Source organism: Lycorma delicatula, chromosome 7 (assembly GCF_047948215.1).
Source record: "Lycorma delicatula isolate Av1 chromosome 7, ASM4794821v1, whole genome shotgun sequence".
Taxonomy (NCBI): domain Eukaryota; kingdom Metazoa; phylum Arthropoda; class Insecta; order Hemiptera; family Fulgoridae; genus Lycorma; species Lycorma delicatula.
Window position 1 is genome coordinate 53,487,429 of NC_134461.1, and position 14,391 is coordinate 53,501,819.

At 28.5% G+C, this 14,391-nt stretch overlaps 1 protein-coding gene across 12 annotated transcripts in view; it reads left to right on the forward strand.

Moving 5' to 3' along the window:
* Nucleotides 1-267: 267 nt before the first annotated feature.
* Nucleotides 268-14,391, forward strand: part of LOC142327598 (palmitoyltransferase ZDHHC2) — a 113,476-nt gene continuing 99,352 nt past the window's right edge. For all 12 annotated transcript variants that reach the window (XM_075370784.1, XM_075370786.1, XM_075370794.1 and 9 more), the window contains exons 1-3: nucleotides 268-460; nucleotides 8,468-8,589; nucleotides 11,700-11,820. In XM_075370784.1, coding sequence (XP_075226899.1) covers nucleotides 325-460; nucleotides 8,468-8,589; nucleotides 11,700-11,820 — 379 coding nt within the window. In that variant the 5' untranslated portion in view covers nucleotides 268-324. The remainder of the gene's footprint in view (nucleotides 461-8,467; nucleotides 8,590-11,699; nucleotides 11,821-14,391) is intronic.

The window sequence follows — 14,391 nt, forward strand, 5'->3', positions numbered from 1 at the left end:
TATAAATTGTCATATGAAAGTATAATTCGAGGGGTTTTTGTCGTGGTTCAAGACGTTAAATTTAAAATTTATAAAAGCCTTTTAATTTTGAGACTTTTTAAATAAAAATCTGAGAAGTTTTCACTTTTTTTTTACAAACATCTTAATACAAATCAAATATTTAATACAGATAGTTCTAATCGATTTATAAATTGTTATGTTGACGATTTATATCGAAATAACAGAATCGATAATTACTTCTTTTTTTTTTTTGTTTTCTAGTACAAGTGTCTCGGGAAGGAAATGGCGATAGGAGAGAAATGTTATTTCATTTTCGTTTAAAAAATGGCTACTAGTTCAGAGAGGACTAATAGCGGGCCTTGCAGAGAGTGTGTGAAAGTTATAGCATGGATTCCAGTGTTATTTATTGTTTCAATTGTGGGATGGTCGTATTACGCTTATGTTATCCAACTTTGCATTTGTAAGTTTATAGGTTAAGATAGTCGCAGTGTTAAGTAACGGCATTTACTGAACTTCTTATACATTTTTTATCAATTTATACCTGCCTTGAAAGTACGTATGACAGATTGTTTGACAATTCAGTAATATCCATTAAAAAATAATTTTGAGAGTAGCGAAGGCTATTTGTGTTTACACTTTATTGATGAGGAAAAAATAATGTTTCCAGTGATAGTCTAAGAATTTCTGTATGCTTTCTCTTAGTAATGCTTTTCTCATAATAGCTTTCCCTTTGCGTAGATGTTTCCGGTTTAAAAAAATGACCACAAAATTTTAAACCAAAAATTTCCATAATTTTCCGATTCTGATGTGTTTCTGCTAATTTATTTTAGATAATATTATTTTAGTTAGAAATTACGATATTTTCAGCTCTAATAGGCAGTGTTTAAATCTGATTATGAATAATTTTTGTTATGTTTACATATCGGTACAATCAGTTAAGTTTTATCAACCCTGTCATTGATTTCTGTTTACTCTATTCTGTAGTCAGTATACATATGTTATTACTGGTTATGTAATAATCATATTATGTAAGTGATAGGATGTGTGTGTGTGTTTTACCTTACATTATTTCACATATGATTGATATGGCTTAAAGCTTTATTAATGTTATTTTATAAATGATGTGATATGAAAACATGGATTTTTAAGTAAAGATCTGTCAAAAACAAATTTATTAATAAACAACGTCTACAGTAACTAGTATGTATTAGTACTTATGTGTTAACAGGGGACCACATAATTTGCATTGTTTCTAAGTACTGCCATTTTCTGTTGCTATTGTGTATGTTAATTATTGTATTTAGTTTAATTATTACTTTTATTATTAATAAGTTTAACATTAATTATACAAGGTTAGCAAGTGTAGGTTATGTTGATTTACCTACGATTTGTCAGTACGTGGAATCAACATAATTTAACCAAACGTAACCCATGCTCGCTAACCTTATCCAATTAATGATTTTTTTTTTTGTCTTCAGTTATTTGACTGGTTTGATGCAGCTCTCCAAGATTCCCTATCTAGTGCCAGTCGTTTCATTTTGGTATACCTTCTACATCCTACATCACTAACAATTTATTTTACATATTCCAAATGTTGCCTGCCTGCAAAATTTTTCCCATCTGCTTGCCCCTCCAATATCAAAGCGACTATTCCAGGATGCCTTAATATGTGGCCTATAAGTCTAACTCTTCTTTTAACAATATTTTTTTAGATGCTTCTTTCTTCATCAATTTGCCGCAAACCTCTTTTGTCACTCTACCCACCCATTTGATTTTTAACATTCTCCTATAGCACCATATTTCAAAAGCTTCTAATCTTTTCTTCTCTGGTACTCTGATCATCCAAGTTTCACTTCCATATAAAACTACGCTCCAAACGGATACTTTCAAAAATGTTTTCCTGTTGTAAATTAATTTTTGAAGTAATCAAATTATACTACTGACTGGACTGAAAGCTCGTTTTGCTTGTGCTATTCGGCTTTTATATCACTCGTGCTTTGACCATCTTTAGTAATTCTACTTCCCAAATAACAGAATTTTTCTACCATCATAATCTTTTCTCTTCCTATTTTTATATTTAGTGGCCCATCTACATTATTTCCACTACATTTCATGCGATAATTTTCGCATAGAACTTCATCCATGCCATTCACTGTTTCTTTTAAATCTTTTTTACTCTGAGGTAGAAGTATCATCAGCAAATCGTAGCATCTTTATCTTTTCACTGTGCACTGTTACTCCAGATCTAAATTGTTCTTTTACATAATTAACTGCTAGTTCTATGTAAAGATTAAAAGGTAATGGAGGTAGGAAACTCCCTTTTTTATTATGGCTTCTTTCTTGTGTTCTTTGATTATTACTGCTGCAGTTTGATTCCTGTAAATGTTAGCAATTATTCTTCTATCTCTATACTTGAACCCTAAAGTAAATGCCAATTGTGTTGGTTTGTTTTTCTTTAATCTTATTTTTACTATTAATCTGAGTGCTAAAATTGCTTCCCTTATCCCTATAATTTTTCTGAAACCAAAGTCTTCTAACACTTCTTACAGTCCTCTCTCAATTCTTCTGTACAGAATTCTAGTTTAGATTTTTTCAATTATTGGTAAATGTACAAATTATTTACAATTTTTTAATAACAACAGTAAACTAAATACAATAATTAACAGTGCTTAAGAATGGTGTAAATTGAGTGGTGAATGTATGTTAATATATAAGTACTGTTATATCTAATTTGTTGCATTTTCTTAGTAGTTATTGGCTTAGTGAGTAAAATTGATTTAAAATAAATGTTTGTCTATGTTTTCTATCTCATTTGAACTATGCAAATAATAGGTTAAATTTGGATGGATGATTACAAGCTAGCAACAGTCAATTTTTATCATCAAATCTGTAACTTTTATTGATTATATAAAAGTATTTTTGTGCGACAATCCTCATGTTGGTTTTAACAGGTTTTTTGTTCTTTCCACTGTTCATAAATACCACTAATAATTAATGCCTTGTTTCTGTATCTTTTCTACTATGTTAATTGTAACCATAAATTAAATTATGTTAAGATTTATTTGGGTTACATAAAATACAGTAGCAGTAATTAGTAGTTGCTGGAGACAGCCTCTTAGGTCTTGGCTCAAATTATATCTATTGTTGGAGGTGTATTTCCCACACATATGAACAAAACACATTGTAGTTTAGAACTTTATTTATCATTCATTTGTTTGTATTTATTTATCATTTTGTACTCTGTAATTATGATTAAAACATGTCTTAACATTAACATAGAATTTGTTTAAAAAAAATATAAGATGCAAAGATAAAAGAATTTAACAATTTAGCACACAATGGAAAATGGATATGTAGGTAGACTGGTTCCACATATTTACCACAAATGGCAAGAAACTTATGTCTCTTAATCACTTTGCAGTAAGTCTCCTGCATCTTTTGTCATGTAAATATGCAAACTGTATACATTATGTTTTTTGTTTAATAAATCGTAGGTTGAATCTAAAAAACTTTATCTTACAGATTTGTACCAGCTATATAACTTTGTGATTAATGCCTGGTGTTTCTAAATTGTTCTTATTATTTACTAAATTTTTTACTTTTTTTAATATTCTGTCAAGTGGTGCATAAGCAACAGGTTTTTCAGAATTAATTAAATTTTAGAATTAATTAACATTTCTAATTATGCTTTTCTGTAAAAGTTTTTAGTTTGAGATGTGTAAAATTATTATCTTATTTATTATTTTATACAAATTTAAAAAATACAAGTTGAAGTTTACTTCCTGTAAACTTAACTCTTTAAACTTTGTTGGATGCTACAAAAATTGAAATATAAGTTAACATTTTACAGGCACATATCCAAAAGGTTTATAAATGCAATTGAATTTAAAAAAAATATTTTTGATTGGATTGTGAATATAGATGGTAGGAAGAAGTTGTTGAAGTGTGCAATATCCAGGTGTTGCAGCCACTGTCCACTGGTTCAAGACTATTTTGTCTGTTCATGTTTAGAATTAATGACTTAATTAATGTGAAGTACAACAGTTAGAAATGATAATTGAAGACTTGTTAATAACAAAATGATTTCTTGATGTAATAATGAAAAAATATTGCGGTATACCATTCAACAAATTTTCAAAAATTTTATTGCATCAGTATTTTTGATTTTTATGATATTTGGTATATGATAACTACCCACCTTGTAGGGGATAAAAATGTTTTAAAATATTTAAAAAAAAGGTTTGTCTTGAATAATAGACTATTTTATAACTGCCAACAGGTAAAAACAATCATTTTTGTTATTTTTTCCATGGGCTGTAGCATTCTTATTTTACATCTACAGAGGCTCAAAAAGGGGTTTTTGGAAAGAGTAAAGATGGAACTTCATCTTAGTGTACTCAAAATTCATTTTATTGCATAACTAAATCTTGTAATATTTATTGAAGTTACATTTTCAAATTGTTGTTTTTTCAAATTTTGGGCTCAAAGTAAATAATGAAGGGTTTAGGGTAGCTGACTCTTAGGTACTAGTAGTACTTTTAAAAAAAAATTGGACTGTTACCGAATATCCTTCAGTAAAAAAAATGGCTACCAAATCGTAAGATTTTGAAAGTGTCTCATATTTGGGGCCCAAAAAACCACATGTGGGACAGGTGGAAAAAATCTGAATGTTTACAGCAGTAAGTACTTTTTATATACTTTAAAACTGTACAAAATTTATTTTGTTACTCAAAGGGGTTGACAAGTAATGAAACCATTAAAACCGCTAAAAACACTGTTCCTTCTAACTATGAACAATGTATTCAAAAATTCCACAGCACGTATTTTCAGATAATAATGTAGTCCTACTATTCAAAATATTTTGTTATGTTTATAATGAGATGCCTGTATTCTAGATGGTTTGTTACTTAAAGTATGATTTATACACACAAACTTATATTTAAACATGAAAGTGAATAGGCAAGCATGGGCATGAATGTTTGCGTAATTCTGAATGTAAACATTGTAGAAGGCTCAGTTCTGTTTTGATTTCAATGTGATATGTTGTATTGTTGCTAATGTTAATACTGTGGTTAGGTAATTTATACTTCTTTATAAGTAATTTTATTAGCAGTGAACTTCTCTTTTATGCAATATCTTTTATTTTTAATTTTATTAATTAGAGAAATTTTTATTTTAGCTTTAGAGAAACTGGGATAAGACAAAGTGAGGTGTATTTGGTAGTTTTATAATTTATACTAACTGTATTGTTATTGTAACAGCCCCTGCATTTTATAAAAACGGATTATGGAGTGTTCAATTGGCATTCACACTGAAACAGTACGTCACAAAATGACTTACAATAGATCTTCAGTATTGCATGATATTTTAGAGTTTACTGAACAGCAAATAACATTGATATCTTTAAGATGTGGATCTACTGAAACAAGAAATATCTGTACTTTTCATAAAACCGAATAGTTAGATAAATTCTTTCATATTAATGAGAAAAGTGGCTCTGACCCATTTAGCTGTCTCACTAAACCAGTTAAGAAATCTCTTTGAGAAATATCTTTGACACTTTCAACAAGCATTCCAAATTTAAAATTAATTTCAGGCAGAGCGTTGTGAACAAAATACAAAAACCACAAGCTGATACAGAAAGCAAACCGAAATGTGAAGATATATTTGAGCTTCAATGTGTTATGTCGAGTCAGTGAATGAAGCTTGTTCAGCACTTGACAATTCCCTTAATTAGTTTCAAAAATTATTGAGCAGTGCAAAGGAAACAATTTTAAAAATAAAGTTACAAAAATAGCCGAGTCAGTTACCAGTAAATTAAACAATTCCTTTGATTTAAATATTTCTACAGAAGAAACCAATTTAATACCATAAAATTATGCTGATTTCGGTAGAGAATATGAAAAATTAATCATTAAAATAAGGAATAAAATGAAAACAGTTACATCAAATGAGGAAAAAAATTAGTATTTTAAGTTTATTACCAAGAAGCTGGAGCATTCAAAAAATCCAAAATGAGTTTAATGTTATTCAGTATTTAGCTCGTCAGTCCAAACAATTGGTTAAAACAAGTGGACTTTTTCCACAAATTGGCAAAAAGAAACCCAGTCACATAATTGAAGAAAATGTTATTAAATATGTCCAAGATTTTTACCAGAATGATGAGTTCAGCCAAATGATGCCAGGCAAGAAGGATTGTGTCTCTATAAGACAAGCTATGGGAAGAAAATTAATATTCAAAAAATGCTTACCTTATGTAATTTAAAAGCATTATACACAGCCTTCAAAAAAAAAAAAAAAACAATATAAAAATTGGGTTTTCAAAATTTGCTGATTTAAGATCTAAATTTTGTGTTCTCGCTGGTCGGTCAGGCACTTATGCCGTTTGGATGTGTGTCACCTACCAAAATCTAGAACCCATGTTATTGCTCTAAAAATGAAATTTGACTATAAACTTCTCCTTTCAACCATGGTATGTGATATAGAAAATGAAAATTGCTGTCACAATGTGAAAATTGTCCAGGCACTAATGAAGTGTTCAGATTTTTGCAAGAGAGCTGGGATGATTTTGATTCTGAAATTATCTTCAAACGGTGGGTTTCTGTTGACTGTTGTGAACTAATTACTCGAATTCTTTCATTTCAAGAGTATTTAGATAAACTTATTGAAAATTTAAATAATCTAAAACAGCATCATTTTGTTGCAAAGAAACAAGCAAATTTCCTCAACATTAAAAAGGAAAACTTGGAGGGTGATTGTATTGTAATGGAAGACTTCTCTCAAAATTTTCCTTTTGTAATACATGATGACTGTGACTAAAGCAAGTCTTCAAAGAACAGTCAACAATCAAATTGTTACACCTTCTGAAATTGTACAATTGTTGCAAAGACAATATTAAAAATATAACATTTATTTTCTGCTCATTTATTTTCAGTCTCTTGAACATCTTTATTAATGTTCAAGAGACTGAAGAATACCTCAGTTCTCATCATCAGATAATCACCTGAGTCTGAGAAACAAGAATCTTTCACAGTTATGTTCCAACAAGTCAGAATTGTATTCTGAAAGTCTGGGCCACCTCTGAATTAGAAACATTTACGTTAGAATCAGTACACAAGGACATTAGTGTTTCTGGTTGCTTTAAAGGTTTACCAAAGCCGAAATGTAAAAATTATGTCTGCTGTGTATATGGTGGCAAGTGGTGGCTAGGTGAAGTCATTGAAGTCAAAATACATGAAAATGAAGAGGAATATTGAATACACTACTTCCATCTGCAGGGTCCTGGTACTTATTCAAGAAATCAATAATCAAGCATGGGTTCAACTGGAAAGTATTTTAAAGATGCTCATGCCTTCAGAGGTTTTTCTATCAACTACTGGAAGAGGACACAACATTACACCAAAGATGAATGAGGACTTATCAGTTCAACTCAATAAAAAAAATGGCAGGAGCACTAAGTTATGTTAAGTTTGTTATCAAAAAGTGCAAAATTTATTCATAACTTCCATTAGCAGGAGTAAAGATAGGTAAAAGTGAATTGAACAACTTACTATTGTATTTGAATTGTTTATCATTTTGTAATTAATATTTATCATTCTGTAATTGACTGTTAGTCATTTTGTAATTGATTATTTATTAATTATCAATTTATTCATTCTAATGAGTTTAGTTGTAATTTTTATAACTGAAAAAAAAAATAAAAAATACATAACAGTATTTTTGTATATGTTGTGTACGGTTAGAAGGAACAGTGTTTTTGGCTTCATTACTTGTCAACCCCTTTGAGTAACAAAATAAATTTTATATGGTTTTAAAGTACGTAAAAATTACTTACTGCTGTAAACATTTCAGATTTTTTCCACCTGCCCCACATGTAGTTTTTGGGCCCCAAAAATGAGACATTTTCAAAATCTTATGATTTGGTAGCCATTTTTTTTATTGAAGGACACACGGTAACAGTCCAATTTTTTTTTTAAGTACTACTAGTACCTACGAGTTAAAAGGTAAAGACAGGCCAGTTACTCTAAGCCCTTCATTATTTATTTTGGGCCCAAATTTTGAAAAAACAATTTGTAAACGTAACTTCAGTAAAAATTACAAGATTTGGTTATGTAAGAAAATGAATTTTGAGTACACTAACATGAAGTTCCATCTTTAATCTAACCAAAAAGCCCTTTTTGACCCTCTGTACGATGTAAAATAAGAATGCTTATGGAAAAAAGTGACAAAAATGGTTGTTTTTACCTGTTGGTGAGTTAGAAAATAGTCTGTTACTCAAGAAAAAATTTTTTTAATATGAAAAAAAATATTTTTTGGCCACTACAAGGTGGTTAAATATCATATACCAAATATCAAAATCAAAAATACTGATGCACTGATCATTTGTTGAAGTGAAATGTAATACCCCTATTAGCTTTTGTTCTTTATTGGGCTGCCAAAAATTACAGTTTTGTTTATTTTGTTTCAGTAACTGTGTCATCAGTGTTTGAAAAAATTTTGTATCTAACTGGTTACCATTTGTTACTTATGATGTTTTTATGGGCTTACTGGCAAACTATTTTCACACCCATTGGAACTGTTCCAAGAAAGGTATGTTATATTATATGTAATTACTGGTTATTATTTGTAGAGAAAATTCATTATTTTTAAAATATTTAAGATAAATTGCTTAGTTAACATAAGACACTACTCTTATAATTGAAGAAGTTTTTGATCTCAACATTTTTTTATCAAAAACACTGCACCTCAAAAATTAGGAAACAGTAACTGTTATAACTAATTACTTAAGTACCCAGCTATATAATTCAGTGTGTATGTGTGTGTAAAAACTTACTTAACAATAAACAATATTTTAATTTTATATTTTAAAAATAAAATGTTTGTTATAAATATAAGATTAAAATTTAACGATAAGTTGTACTTAATGTCATTTATTTTAATTATTTTAACTGTAACACTTTTGTTATCTAGTGTTGTATTTAATTTGAAACTAGATAAAATAAAAATAATAGGTTATTGTAAGCAGGTAAAAAAAAAATTGATCGGTTATAAATACTTTTTAAAATAATTATATTATTATTTATGGTTTTAATAAAATAATACCTTGAAATGTTATGGTATTATAATTATTGTTTAAAATTCATGTTTTAATTTTAAAGTTTATATGTTTTTATTTATAGTAAAATTTTTTATATCACTTAAGTTTACTTCACTTTTTATATTATTCAATTTTTCTTTTAAATAAATTTACTGTAACAGTTATTTATATATTCATATTATAACATCAAATGAATGACAAATGCAATTGTATTTAAATTTCCCTTTTATTGTGATTGATTGAAATGAATTTCTCTCTGTGTGAAAATTACCAAGCTAGACTGGGATTCAAACCTGAAAACCTTCTCCATGAAAGACTAAGTGCTGTCACTCCATGGAGGTTAGTGTACTTAATTACATATTTAAAAGCATGTAATTAGGCTGTCAAAAATTAATTTGTTCCTTTTTGATAATTTAACCATAACACCTTTATGACTAGTCATCATTGTCAGAGGTTTTTATTTGTAGTTGTATACATTATAAAGATTTGCAATGAATAAATATTTTAAGAATTTTCAAGTCTTAATAATGATGATACATAGGCACCAGAAAAGTGTGACTGTGTTATATATATTGTGTATGAGGTCTGTTCGGAAAGTACCAAACTTTTGGAACTGGATGCTAATGGGAGTTTTAGTGATATATGGTTGGTACCACTGCATGAGCAAAATTACACATCATACACTGTTTGAACTACGTAGTTTCTGCATACTTATTGCTTAGTTTTTGCATACTCTGATTTTTATGTCTGTCATTGCAATGACTTATTGGAAAGGTTTATCTTTCCAATAAGTTATTTGCATGAGCAGCATATTAATGTGAAAATTTGTGTGAAATTTGAAAAAAACTATTTACCAAAATGGATTCTTAAAACAAGTTTAAAGCAATGATTGTTTAAATTATACGCTGTGTTATGGTTGGTTTAAATAATTTAGAAATAGACATGAATCTGTTGATAATGATCTACATTAGGGAAGGCTATTTGCATCAGTGGACATTTATCATGCCACAATAGCCTTTGATTTATTTGTTCTAATCATCATTTGACTGTATGGGAACTAGCAGATGAGTACATCATTTCAGTTGGTTCATTTCATGATACTGTATTGAAAAACTGGGGATCTGACTAATGATTGTGTACAGGATCAAAAAGATTATGCCTACCAGGAGTTGTTTAGTTAAGTCAAAGATGTCAAGATATATTTAAAGATAACAGGGAATGTGGGTATACAGCAATGGTATTGAAACTAAAGTTTAGTCTATGCAGTAAAAAATTTGTGAAAACCATAAAGAAAATGTCAAGTTTAATAGAATATTCAGGTAGTGTTGTTGTATGTTTCTTTTAGTACTAAAAGTTTATTTTATTATGACTGCTTGAAGGAGAGACTGTAAACTGCTATGTTGAAGTTTTTACTCTGTTTTTTTATAACTGAGAAAGTGTCAAAGGAAGAGGGAGCCCAAACTTTGGCAAAGGAAGTTGAAGTCTGTGCTAAAGCAACTTCGTGTATGTGCATTCAACATTGTTAAGAGTTGAGCTTTGTCAAAAAAAAAAAAAAATGAGAACTATTCTTCCACAATCTGTCTACTCTCTTGATGAGGCTCTTACTGACATTTTTAAACATCAAAACTGTGTTAAGGGATCAAACATTTAATAAACTGAGGAGATTAAAAGCAGGTTGGAAGTAGCATTAAAGACAATTTCAATCAAAGAAATTTATGACAGCTTCTTGCAAAAGAGGTATTCTGTATGAAAAGTAACAATATCTAGTTACTTAAAAACAGTTACAAGTTACTTAATATTGTACTAGGTTTATTAACAGCAAATTTATTTAAAAAAATGTAATTTCTAGTTTATTGTTGAATTTATTAAATTAACATTTAAATAGAAAACTAATATAATTTTTAACTTTATTTAAATAGAAAAAAAATTATAGACACCTCCATTTTCAGTTTTTTCTGTTGTTTTCGTTTCAGGTTTATTAAAAAAATAATCTCTAACCATTTAAATAAAACTATATTGCCAACTGCAGTTTTTAAAATGTTGTTGTAATGAGGTTGATATTTAATTTAAGATATTTGTAAACATTGTAGCCAAGATAAATTAAAAAAAATTTCCCTCTAAACCAGATTTTATAAGTTATTATATAACATTTTATTATTTATTGACTGTTTTATTTCTGATAATCATTACTAATATCTAACCAACTAAAATTGTAAAACTTGTACTTGATTTACTTTAAAGCTACTGTTTAAATTAATCTATTTGATTGCTTATGCAAAACCTATTGCAGTATACACCATACAAAGTTAAACTGACTAATATGATTCTTAATGAGTTTCAAATGAGTCAGAGTTGGTGAAGAAGTTCTGCTACATTTTTTTAAATTAATTAATTAATTAATAATACCATCAGTGATTAATATTTGTAATTGTAAAAGCTTATTATAATCTATAGTTCAACAGATATGCTGTTGAGTTTACTGAATGGCATTTAACAAAATACTATTGCAAATACAAATATACTTTACTTGCATTTATTTATAAACAAATAATGTATTATTCTATTTTTGTTTTTTTAATTTAAAAAGTTCTATTTTTGGTAGTTCAAGCTGTCAAAAGAAGACTTAGAGAGACTAAGAACTGCTGAAAATGAGGAAATGCAAAGGGTTATACTTGAAAGATGTGCACAAAATCTACCAGTGACAAATAGAACGAACTCTGGTTGTAAGTATATCAAGAGTTTTACTGATAAATTTCTTAAAATATGAATTACTTTAAGAACAAAAAATTATGAAAACTATATAAAGCAGGATATATATAATTGGTAATGAAATGTTCAATTATATCTCTATGAACTAAAAATGATTTTTAAAACATAACTTTTTAAACATTTATAAAGAAATGTAATAAAATACATTATGTCTCTTTTGTATTGAAAAATGTAGTTAATTTGGAAGTAAAAAAAATTGTTTTGGATAACCTTAATTTAAGATTTCTTAATCCTGAATTTACTTTCACTTTTAAGGATGATGTTTTTTGTTGACAACAGATGTGAAATAGGTTTACCTGATGTGTTTTACCCAGTTTAATTTGGTGTTTTTTACTGAGACATTATATTTTTCTGTTCAAAAAGAAATGCTATTAAAAGTATACATGCCCTAAATTTTTATACTAACAGATTTCACTGCATCTGATGTAGTGAAAAAAATTTAAGAACTGTGAAGGAGGAAAAAGAATTGTTATGAGAGTAAAAAAAAAAAAAAAAAAAACAAAAAAAAAACATTTACAGTTTATATTCATCAAACTAAAGTGCTACTTATTAAAATGAGCAAAAAATATTATAAAATGAATAATTGGTTATAATTGTTTTACAGCAAATGTTTTTAGCTTCCATTTTAACTAATGTTGATATCTTTGATTTTAATGAAAACTGTAACTGTTTTATATTATAAGTCAGTAGGTAGAAGAACTGCTATTTAGTTAAGAAATTTACCAATGTGTATTGTAGTTAAGAAAAAACTATTGTTACATTTAATCTGAATTGGCGTGAACTATGTTTAAAACACATAGTATTAAAAAGTATAATATGCGAAGTAAACCTTGTCTCACAAAACAATGCAGCAGATATAAATATGAATTAAATATGTACGAGTAATATCTCAGTAGGCTGAATCATTTTGTCACTCCCACTTGCAAGTGCAATTATTGCTTATGTGTATATTAATGCAGCGGTGCAGAAAATGTTTTAGCACACCAAATTTCCCCAGAACACACTTTTTTTCACTAAAAATTTCCCCAACCGCACTTTGCGATATTATCCGCATTCATATATCTAATATTGTAACTTCCTGTTCAATATGTACTTAAGAAGCCTCTACATTAGATATTGATTTGAAAGAAAAAAAAAAAACTTGATATTTGTGAAAATTCTGTTATCTTTGCCTATATTTTGTTGGTAATGTACGTGACTAATAATGATTTTTAGATGTTCTTCCAGCTTCCACCAGTTAATACTGATTGTTATATACTGTAATGTGTAATTTATTTTTATGTAAATAATGGCAATTTGATTTTGGAAACAATCTTGTTTAAGTACTTAGGTAAATTTGATTCTGGCTCAAAAATAAAACTTAAAAGTATCAATGAAGATCTCATATATTTAACTAAACATCAAGAACTGATAGGTACTTACATATGTATAAGCCATTATTCTTTTTATATTTCTTCTGTCCAGTCCTCTGTCTACAGGTTTTTTGGAAAATTATCGTTCTGAAATGGAATTCTTTTGTTATCATTACGTACCCTGTCAACAAGAAGAGGTTTTATAAACCTTAAGCTGAGAGGCAGCTGAATATCTGGTAAAATGTTATTTTCCTCCTTTAAAATGTCTATCTAAATCTTCTTTCAATAAATTAGAGACTTTGTGTACAGGAGGCCCATTTCATGAAATAAAAACTTCATGAAACAGGCTGTCAAATTTAATATCCCTGTTATGAAGATGGTTTCCTATTACAGACCGAATGGACACACTCTTCATTAACATGTTTCAAGAAGTTTTCTAACAAGAGAATTATTTCAGGTATTTGATCATATACATCACAGTTTGTAAATGAATCTGAATAAATCCTCCAGAATAAATCTGTTGCCCTGGTCAAGTAGAGATGGCTTCTTAAATTGACCTTTTGATGAGTCTTGAGAGAAAATGTCTCTTTAAAGTAATCAAATTGTAAAATTTTGCTTTTTAATGTTTTCAGCTGTTTTAATAGGACTTCATGATTGAAGGTACATCCTCTATTTTTATTGATCCACTCTAGAAGTTTGATAATACATTGGTCAATTTCTTCTAAATGAGTGCTACTAAAATACAGTCACATATTTTTCATGATACTTGGTTCTTCGATTCTACTTTCCAGATTCCCTAGAATCAATGCACAGGTTTTCTAGATTTTTTCTTGGTCTTTGGAACTGATCTCCAGTTAACGTTGTTTATTGACAATCATTCACCGTTTGTCTTTTCTTCCTGAAACTCTTGGTCTCTTTTTGTTTGGGTTCGACTGGATTTATCATAGTTTTCTTCTATTAGTAGACGGTTTTAAACACATTGTTTTGCAAATACTTCAATGCTTTGAATAGAAATGGAGAATTTTGCTCTGTTAGTTTTCCACTGTTCAGTTCAGTTTTCATGTTTTGAAGGCTGACTTTTAGCAAACCATAATAATGAAAAACAGTCCAAATACAGATCTTGACACTTTGAGCTGTACAACTGAACTTTGACAGTTCTTCAGGAATATCAAT